Source organism: Gavialis gangeticus, unplaced genomic scaffold (genome assembly GCF_001723915.1).
Source record: "Gavialis gangeticus isolate Ggan-Ray unplaced genomic scaffold, GavGan_comp1, whole genome shotgun sequence".
Classification (NCBI taxonomy): domain Eukaryota; kingdom Metazoa; phylum Chordata; order Crocodylia; family Gavialidae; genus Gavialis; species Gavialis gangeticus.
The window spans coordinates 41,516,779-41,527,815 of record NW_017729033.1 but is presented as its reverse complement, the minus strand read 5'-3'; the positions used below and the strand labels follow the sequence as shown (position 1 = coordinate 41,527,815).

The 11,037-nt window shown below is 38.1% G+C and overlaps 1 protein-coding gene across 1 annotated transcript in view; it reads right to left on the bottom strand.

Annotated features, from left to right (window-relative positions):
- SLIT2 (slit guidance ligand 2) overlaps positions 1-11,037 on the bottom strand; it is a 629,104-nt gene that overhangs the window by 97,430 nt on the left and 520,637 nt on the right. Inside the window, exons 18-21 of the mRNA XM_019526063.1 lie at positions 6,918-7,061; positions 4,873-5,016; positions 3,496-3,662; positions 2,540-2,672 (exon numbers count right to left, since the gene is read on the bottom strand). Coding sequence (XP_019381608.1) covers positions 2,540-2,672; positions 3,496-3,662; positions 4,873-5,016; positions 6,918-7,061 — 588 coding nt within the window. The remainder of the gene's footprint in view (positions 1-2,539; positions 2,673-3,495; positions 3,663-4,872; positions 5,017-6,917; positions 7,062-11,037) is intronic.

Sequence of the window (11,037 nt, the reverse complement as noted above, 5' to 3'; positions counted from 1 at the left end):
ACAGGTTACGGGGGTGGGCGGATGAGAACAGGATGGGTTTCCACACTGACAAGTACAAGGTACTGCACCTGTGGAGGAAGAACCAGCAGCATTATTAATACCAAAATGAACATGGGCCGACAGTGTCAGGAAGGCCAACCACACCTTGTCATGCATCCACAGATGCATCTCAAGCAGGTCCAAGGAGGTGATCCTCCCCCTCTATGTGGCACAGCTGGAGTACTGCATCCAGTTCTGGGTGCTGCACTTCAAGAGGGATGTGGACAACATGGAGAGGGTCCAGAGGAGGGCCACTCGCATGATCAGGGGGCAGCAGAGCAGGCCCTATGAGGAAAGCCTAAGGGACCTGAACCTGTTCAGCCTCCACAAGGGAAGGCTGAGGGGGGATCTAGTGGTTGTTTACAAACTAGTCAGAGGGGACCATCAGGCATTGGGGGAGTCCCTGTTCTCCCGAGCACTACCAGGAGTGACTAGAAATAACGGTCGCAAGCTGGCAGAGGGTAAATTCAGATTAAACATCAGGAGGCGCTACTTCACTGTCAGGGCAGCTAGGATCTGGAACCAACTTCCAAGGGAGTTGGTGCAGGCTCCTACCCTGGGGGTCTTTAAGACAAGGCCTGACAATCACCTTGCTGGGGTCATTTGACCCTAGTACTCTTTCCTGCCATGGCAGGGGGTCGGACTTGATGATCTGCTTAGGTCCTTTCCGACCCAACTAACTATGAAACAATGAAACTATGATAGCCATCCAATGTAAGGAAAAAAAGTAGAATCAACTATCACAACAAGAGCCATTTCACAGCCATCATGCTCACACAGGAGCGAATCAAGATAGCACCACCCAGAACATGAACATTATTAACCTATCAAAGCACTCCTATGCCCATTCTGATATATAGGTACTTTGAAAAGGCCCGAACTTCTGCCTGGAGAAACAACTTGACAGAGATATGAAGAATTGGAAAAATACTTTAGCAAACTCTGTCTGAAAGAATATATGGACAGAACCAATTCTGACCACATTTCTGCTGTAATAGCTAGGATAAATGATGACAAGAAAAATCTGACTGGACCCTTCCCAGTAGAGAGAACCACACACTGGACTACCACATTGACTGTTTCAGGAAGAAAGCTAACAGAACAAATCTTGATGCAAACCAGGTCCACCTCTCCCTTTCAGAGAGAAAAACCATGTAGTTCCTAAGATCCAACAACAAAACACTAATCAAACCAGTGGACAAAGGAAGAGCTATAATCATCCTCAGCTGTCAAGACTATATGATTAAGGTTACAAGATAATTCTCTAATACTGAGGAGCATAAAGAACTTGGGGAAGACCTCACACCAATATTTACACTTGAACTAGAAAAATATTATCAAATCAGCTCCAGGAAAAAAGAAAACCTGTTCAAACCAGTCCCACATTCCCCCCCCAGAAACATTTTGTTATGCTCCTGATGATTCACAAAGTCATCCTGGCATCAATCACATCCAACTGTAGTACCTTTACTGAAGAGGTAGCAGGGTTCATACAAACCCACCTGAAACTTGCTCTTTGAGTGACAAAACACAACAGATTTCCTCAACAAGCTCTGGAACATCAACCATCTCCTTGAGAGAGCCATATTTGCAACCATATATTTGCACTAATATCCTACACATGAAGGCCCGGCTGTCTGCCTGAATTTGGTTACAAAGAGTACACTCAGATTTGAAATCACATTAACTGCACAAATCATCCACTTCATCTTCACCCCAAAATAACTTTACCTCTAATAACCAATACTTCCTCCAAGGAGTGGGAACACCTTACAGGCAAAAGGATGGCCCCCCAATATGCCAACCTCTTCATGAGCTATCTGTAGGAGGAATTTTCTGAAAAACTGCACTGATAAACCTTTACTATACATAGATGATATTTTCATCACCTGGACTGAACACCTGGATGCGCTTACTGATTTCTACCACAGGTTCAACAACTACCACACTTTGATCAAGTTCTCTTGCAATAACTGATTTAGTTTTTATCATTTATGATATTTAATTTCTGTATTTGTTCTTGGCTGAGTAATGAAAGCATATGAATCCAGTTCACTTTAATTCATAGCTTCTGATCCATTTTAATTTCAAATTTATATATGGGTAGATTCAGTATATGGGTCACAAACTCAAAACAGAAATGGTTGAAGAACAGTGATTCAATATATGGGTCACAAACTCAAAACAGAAATGGTTGATTTATATAAGAGATGTAGATCCTATATCTAATATCCTAAGCATAGGAAAATATGAATATTAGAATTTCAATTACACTGGCCTTCTACTTATAAACAGGAATTTTTGTTACTTAATTTCTCTGTGAAGAAGTCCTTGTTGCTTTTTAGGCCATAATATGTAATAAGTGTTAAAATCTTAAACTCTCACTGATCATTTAATGTCATTTTTTTACTCTGCGTACTTCTTCCTCTTCTCATTCTTAAATCAGACAGTATGCCTCTGACCTTGACATTTAAAAAAAGGAAGAATGTGTGCTACTTACAGTTCAGTTACATCTTTTGGGATGCCTTTGGGCAAAGCCTTAAGGCCTTTGTTGCTGCAACGAACTACTGTGTCCAGGCAGGTACATTCTGCGGGGCAGCGAGACAGTGGAGAACAACTGTTGTCATCATTTCCTAGTTAGTACAAAAAAACCCAGATAAATGAAAGCTTTGCTTAAGAACTGCCAGCAAAACAACACATGTAATTCCTAAACAGACATGAAGGTTCTGCTGTGCCCTAGCTTGATGGATGGAAATCATAAAGTTATCACTAAAAATATCACTTCAAGTACATTCCATTTTGAATTACATCATTTGTTTATCCATGATGTTTTAGTACCCAAGATTCATATTCTTTAGAGAAAGAAATATTAAAGTAAAATCACAATTACACAAAATGTAATAAAGCCATATGCTTTACAGATCTGTAAAAAGGCAAATAAAGACTGCTTCCTTTTTATTAGGGAAAGTTAAACATTTGAAAATCAGCAAGCATACAAACAGTCTTAGAAACACTGTGATATGAGAGAAAAGCATTTTTTCATATTTGCATATAAATATTGAAATTCAGTAACAAGTGAGCAAATCTCTAATATGATATTAGAATGTGTATAGCCTGCTAGAGAATATTTGAATCCAATTGCATTAGACAACATCTATCAGCCCAATTATCTCAATCTCCATTTTATCTCTAAATATTTATTTACAGTGTTGCATACTGTTATCTTCAAAAGGCTTGTTAACATATGCATATGACAGCTGCACACTTACTAATCATTTCAAAATGGGTGGATAGAGCTTCTACTGCAGACATTATTTTACTTGGGAGTCAAATGGAGCACAAGGAACATGTATAAAATTAGAGTGGTCCACTTATATGAGCCTTTATGATCTATGCAATATTCCAGTTACATGTATGGAAGCTGCATTCCTGACAGCTCAAGTATGCATTTCTTACCATCATCGCAAGTAAAATCTTGAATTGCCACATCCTGGATGGGAATCTCCTTTAGGAAGTAGGGTTTTTGACAGCGAGGGTTTCCAGTTACAATGCGTTTCTTCCTCAGCCAATCTCCCAGCCAAGCCAGGTGACAGTTACAGTTGAAAGGATTGGCTAAGAGGTTTCTGAGAACCACATGCAAACAATACATAATTTAGTTTTAATAATACAACTTTGTTTTCAGTTAAAACATTCAATTTCTGTTTACAAAAAGTTCAGCTTAAGTGAAATTCCTCCAACATTTTCATATGCAAACCAAAGCTGAAGGCTGCAATTTAGGATTTGTGCAGTGAATCTTGATACATCTCATTTAGAAATAATTTAAACCTGTCAGAGATGTGACTTGCTGTCAAACTACCCTGCACTGATAACACAGTAATTTAATATAGAGATGAAGGCTGATTACTTTATATTATTAGCTTTAACCTGACAACAGCTATTTCATTAAGTTGTCATCTCAAGATTTCCATCTTTTTTATTTGCCTAGAGAATAAGTTTTCTATCTAACCTGACAGCTAAGTTGATTAAATGCCAGTTATAAAAATGAATTTATTTCTACAAGTCTCAGTACTTTTGGCATCTCTTCACTTCAGCACAAACCTATTGACAATTCCATTATTTATAAACATGCCATCTTTAATATGCACAAATTACTCACTAGGCGTAAAGTGTCATATTTTACATTGAAAGAGGATTAAGTACTTTCCTGAGTGATGCTTCATAGAGACATTACTTTTTCAGTAACACAAGTGGTATCAAACAGGTGCTTTTCTCCTCTTGTGCCCCTTCCCCTCTTTCCCAACCACTGAAGTAAAACATATTTGAATTCAGATAACCCTTACAAAATAAATAATTTCTAACATGAAAATTTATTCAGAAGAAAATTGGACTAAAGTTCCATTATGCCAGAGTTAAACTCCAAGGTAAGTTCTATATCACATGTGAATTGTGCTGTTCGACAGGAGGAAGCTCAGTGTCAAGAATGCCAGTGTAGTCCTGGGAAACTTGTCTACACTAGGGCCCCCCTTCATTACTCCTCTCTATCAAGTTTCAAAATTCCTTGAAAACTTCTAGGGAAGAGTGGAAAACAAATTTAATGCCTAGACTTATCTAAAGATACTTTTAGTAGGCATCTAAGGAAGTGCAAGTATTCAAAATCGCAAGGATGTAAACTTTCTAAATTTCCTTTTAGAAGTTTGAACTGTTGAGTTTTTGCTTAGAAAACAATCAAACCATATGCTGCTAGATTGTAAAGAGGAATCACTGATATCAATCGTTATAAAAATGTGAATGGATTCAAATCCTAGATGCATTCATATTTATAGTTTAACTTACAATGTAGAGAGTGAATGGAGAGTATCAAAGGCTCCTGGAGCGACTGTAGTAATTTGGTTGTCATATAAGGAAAGCAGACGAACAGAACTTAGTCCTGTGAAACTATCGTTACCTACACAGCTTATACGATTGCTCCTTAGCATCCTGAGAAAGCAAGGATTAACACGAATTAATATATGATAGCTGAATATAATCCATTTACCGAAATATCAACTTTTTGCTGTTTATTAGTTACTTACCATTTACTAAATTTATTCTATCTATAAACAACATAGGAACCTTATTTAAGCAATAAACATTTTGCTAGTCAACAAACCTAAACAGTTCAATAGTATATAACTGGAATATTTAATTATATTGTATTATTACAGAGTACTAAAAAAAAAATTAAAGTTAGTATGTTTTTAAAGACACTTACTACAATGAAAAATCACTACAATTTTGTAGTTTTAATGTGATTATTTCCATTCCCTTAAAGCTGATGTAAGTAAAGTTACCAGATAAAAACTGAGCTATTTTCCTATTGTTATAAGAGAGCTGCTTTACAAATTAAAAATGTACATGGCTGTTGCATATTTCTTTTATTCTGGTGACATTTAACAATCTCTATTTCCTCCTTCTTTATTCAAATTATAAACAAGCTCATAATATTCAACTGTTATTTAACATAAAGGAATGACAGAATTTATTAACTTGATTATAATCTAAATGCCAGAAAGCACTCCTGTTACTTGTTTAACACATCTTTCAATTAACATAAATCAGCTTGATCTTACTCACTCAGCATGGTTTTAATGACTATCAGAAAGTTCAGTATCTCAAGCAAGAAACAACCTTCCTAAAACCAGATTTCTGTAAGTAATACCGGTATACGGGATTCACATAATTAAAGGCATTGCTGTTTTTGCATCTTTGTCATTAACTCAGAAATATTTTTTTTTTAACTTAGATACATAAAAAAATAAACTTCTGACACATTCAGATGTTTGAAACAAAAAGAAAATTAAAAATGTTAGGTCCAATGTATTAACAAGTATCTACCGTCTTTGGGCTTGTTAAACCCCAGAAAAAAACATAGTTCTTCATTCAGTGGAGAACTGGTTTGTTGATCAGGAAGCCTGGCTTGCCAGAGAAGTCCAAAACCAAAATCATAGCTCTGTGACTGGCAGTTGAGGATTTGCCCAGGAAGCAAAAAGGTCATAATAGAGAGAAGAAACCCACAGATCAGATAAACAGGTCTTCTTGACTGAATGGCCTGAACTTCCTTTAAGGCAGAGGTGGGCCAACCTGCAGCATGGGTGCACAAGCGGCACAGACAACTTCTTTGTGTGGCACACAGCTGACTGGGAAGAAGGCAGGGAACGCAGCAGCAGGTAGGACAGAAAGCAGGACACAAAGGAGTAGATAGGGTAGGGAGGTAACAGAAAGCAGAGAAGAAGACTGGGCAGGGAAAGGGGATCAGAGTGGCACTTGGAGATAGTGCAGAACTGATTTGTGGCACACCAACAAAAAAAAATTGGCCCCTCAATGCTTTAATGGAAGAATGAAAGAATTTAAAGCCACAGCTGTTATTGGCTAAATGACATTAAAACCAGTTGTGGAAAAAATCTCTTCCTATGTTTCAATATCAGCTGAATTCATCACCATTTTCCAGTGTAATTCCCAACAACAGATAGGCTGGACTTAATCAGAGACTACATTGTGCAGAATGCATAATTCCTATAGCTCCAAAGGAGATGACTTCTCCTTCCTCCTCCCACATATACACACTCAAAGAGTCAGAATCACATTCAGCTACTGCCTAGTCCAGAAGGACCACAATTTCTATAGATCAGACATTTCAGAGAATGTCTGCAACTTGATCAGACCCATACTTAACAAATTCACACTATAAAGCTTAGTGAAGAATAGGAGCAAACACTAGGGATATGCTTCCTTGTACCATAGTTTGCCTTCAAAGTAAAAGGTACAAGAAAGGCAGGTTACTGCTATAAGTCAAAGAGATCTGGCACAGAAGGAGAGGAAAAACACCCAAATAGACTTACAATGTTTTGAGACTTTCTAGTCCTTTGAACATCTTGTGCTGGACATTCTCCAAACGATTACTTGTGAGCAACAGTTCATTCACACCAGATGCTCCTTCAAATGCTCCTTCTTCTATATCTGTGATCTTATTATTGCTCAGATTTCTATGGTGCATTCATAAAACAAAATTGAAGAAAATCATGTCTTTTTTTTAATGTCTTAAGATATTTACCTGCTATAGATAAATTGTCCATTACCATAGGTTAACATTAATCTGAGCAATTAATATGTAAAGGTGGAAGATAAATTCAAATACTAAACTAATGGAGACGTTAGCCCGGTTTAAAGCCAAAACTTGATGCAATACAAACTTGGAGAACACGATTTTCAAAGGGCGCCTAACCCCTGTGGAAAAAATCCTAGCCAGAGTTGTTATCAGTGACTGCTTAATACAAGAAAGCGCTTTCACAGAAAACTCTAAAAATGAAAATTTAACAACCACTGGTACTAGTAAAAAGGTAAGTTTTTAAAGAAACATAAGTATGCTGTTATAATGCCTTTTTATGAAACTATGTTCAAAACAACACAGAAAATTAAGTGATACTAAACTTTATTTCTTTTACCTGTTATCAATGATATCAGGAAAAAAATAAACATATTTGACATACCTTCTAGCACAGTGTTTTTTTATATTTAAGAGAGGACTTTACGTATTTATTGCATCAAAATCCACGTTAATTCCAGAATTCATGTTTCATTGTCTGATACCTACAAAACCAAACGCTGCTGCTTCAGGTGAGTTTTGGCTACTTAGATCTTACATACCTGCAATTTTTAATCTATCTTGTCTTTGAAGGCATAACTGAGAGTTGAGTTTTGGAGTGAAAAATATGGTCCGCTGTGTGGCTAAAGCACAAGACTGATGCCAAGAACTCCTCACTTCTAATCCCAGATTCACATCTCACTTCAGGTGTAGTCTAAGGAAAGTACTAACTTTTATCTTTTTTTCTCCATGTGTAAAATGGGAATATTACTGCAATACTCTCATAGACACTTTTTAAGGAGTGGTTAATGTTTATACAACTCATCTGTGATTCAAAGTATGTACATATCATCAAGCCATCAAATCAATTAGACACAGGTCTCAGTTTTTCAATGATGTTTTGTTGGGAACAAATCTGAGCCTGTGCAGAACTCCGTTAAAAGTTACTAAGGATGGATTGCTGTAGAGCAGGTACCTTATTTTTCTCTCAGACTTGTTTAACTCATTTTGTAAATCATGTGAGACCTTTATTAGCATATGAATAGACAAAATATATTGAGTTAGGAGTATTAGAGGGAGAGCATACTACATGAGCTGATCTTCATTTACTGTTTTGTGCATCTACTTCACTTCATAATATGTGGAAGCTGGGGAAGCCTGGATCAGTTTATCCCCAAATGAAATAACTGATAAATAGTTACAGCTAAGCTTCTACTTACCAATGACTAGACTAGACACATGAAACAATTACCGTGGATCAGTTCATGTACGGTAAGTCACATTTCTTATTTTAACGTTGCATAATTTATCTGTCCATACCCTCAGACACTCCTGTAACAATATTATTAGCAATGCTAAATTTACACTAAACTTTTTTCTTTATGTTGCTCTTTTCTTACTTATTCCAAATTCAAAATAACTCTAAGTTAAAGCAGTAGAGAGCCACACGCAGATATTCTTATTGTTGCTGATTGTTGGTCCCCAAGAAACCTGTGCTTTAGCTGGAAACTAGTAGCTATATTAAATTAAGATCACTTAAATTTTTTATTGAATTCAGCTTATAATTATTACCTGTGGTAGAATTTTTCCTACATTCATTTTCTAAGTATGTGGCCCTCATGTAACAGTATTTTTCTGGGTATTTCTTGGATTTCATACCAAGAGATGGTTTCTGAAAAAATAGTGGTTTGACAGTCCTGTAGAATGAAGACCTTTAGTTATCTACAGTACAAAACAGGATGAGAAATAGCTCTGCAAACATCAAATACTTCATCTCCACCTTCAGTGGCAAAATAGGGTAGTCCAAATGCCACGTCAATTCTGTCTTTGGCCTCTTCACGGAGTCTGCTAACAAGTGCAGTGGTTTTGTGATATGGATGCCTGTCAACAAGAACTGGCCCATGACCACCAATTCATTTCATGCAGGGTCACTGAATGACATTGAGGAGGCAGCAATTTCTGGTCAGACTAGATTAACCCACATCTAACAGTCATTTTGTGGTGTATTTATATAATATAAATGGTGGATCATTTTTTCATTAATCTGATCTATATTTATTTGGATTTTATTCCATTTCCTCCACCTTAATATTTAAGTTTGCATTTTGTAGGAAACATTAATAAAATGATTGGATGCTTTTGGACATGTTATCATTAATAAAATGATTGGACACAAAACACATCTAAAATAAAGTGTTATAATATAACCTTTCTTTTCATCCTTAAAGCTTAAAACAACCTTGGTAGGATTTTCTTCTTTATATGTTAAAAACTTGTGCAAGTCATTTTTCCAGTCATTTAGTTTTGATTTTTTCCCTAACAATAGTTTAATGAAGCACAAAGTCAAAGGCATGTCCCAAATGTGCTGAATGAAGCAAAACAGCATGGTTAGGGAGTAGCACAGGATGTTGCAAAAGATTTACTGGAACCATTTTTTTTAACTAGTTAGAGTGCTAGATCCCTGCTATGGCTGTACAACAGATGAGGTGTTTGAACACTAAACTAAAGGTGCCAAAGCTATACAGCATGAGAAGTTGTTACTGACAGTACTAGCCCCATAGAAAAGATCATCTAGCTTTGCTCTGCCTCAAAGATAAGGTCAAACCTACTTTTGATTTCTAACTGGAATACAGATGTGAAGTAGGGCTGTGCAAAATTTTGACCGGCAGTTTTGTTTTGATGCTCTTTTGACCTGTTTCGAGGTTGAAACAGCAAAATTGAAATGAAACATATATGGTCGAAACAGCCATGAAACAAAACACGGCAAGTTGAAACGTTTCGCCATTTAGATGCTGTTTCGACATTTCTCCCATAGGCTATAAAGGGGAAGGTTGAAACAGCCTATAACTTTGTCATTTCTGGGCAGATTTGAATAAAACTTGCAAGAATGGTAGCCCCATCTGAGGGCATAAAGCGTGCCAAGTTTCAAGAAAATAGGTGCAGGGGGTTCAGAGAAACTGCACCCCAAAGTCCTGAGAGCCGAACTTGCGTCATGTGTATGCGTTAAGCCACAGCAGGGTCAAAACTCCAGGCATGCTAGCCCCTGCTGCCAAGTTTCAAGGAGATAGCTGCTAGCCCCACAAAGCCTGCCAAGTTTCAAGGGGATAGGTGCAGGGGTTTGGGGGAAACTGCACCTCAAGCTGCGGACAAGTAAAACTCATGACATGGATGACACTGTGTGTGTTAAGGCGCAGCAGGGTGAAAGCTGCAGGCCTGCTAGCCCCTGCTGAGGCCACAAAGCCTGCCAGCTGTCAAGGAGATAGGTGCATGGGGGTCCTGGGGCCCTGCACCCCTAGCTGCTGACAGGCAAAACTCATGACATGGGTGCTTGTGCAACTGCTGCCTCTCATCAGGCAACAGGACTGAAGATCCCCCATCACTTGCCACCACAGACCTGGGGGTAATAACTGACCACAGCATGAACATGAGCTGGCAGTGTGATGCTGCAGCCAGCAGGGCAAACAGTATGCTGTAATGCATCAATTGATGCATCTCCAGCAGAACTATTGCAAAGAAGCGATGCTCTTGCTCTATTTGCCTCTACTCAGCACTGGTGAGACCGCAGCTGGAGTACTGTGTCCAGTTCTGGGCTCCGCACCTTAACACGGATGTGGTAAAGCTTGAGAGAGTCCAGAGAAGAGCCACTTGTATGATCAGAGACTTGCACGGCAAGCCATATGAGGAAAGGCTGAGGGACCTGGGACTCTTCAGCCTGAGAAAGAGAAGGCTGAGAGGGGACTTGGTAGCAGCTTACCGTTACATCAGAAGTGTACATCTAGGGCTCGGTGAACAACTGTTCACCAGGGCATCCTTGGGGAAAGGTAGAAGTAATGGTCACAGTCTGGATACCCTAGTTGTGAAGTAGTTTTTCCTAATGT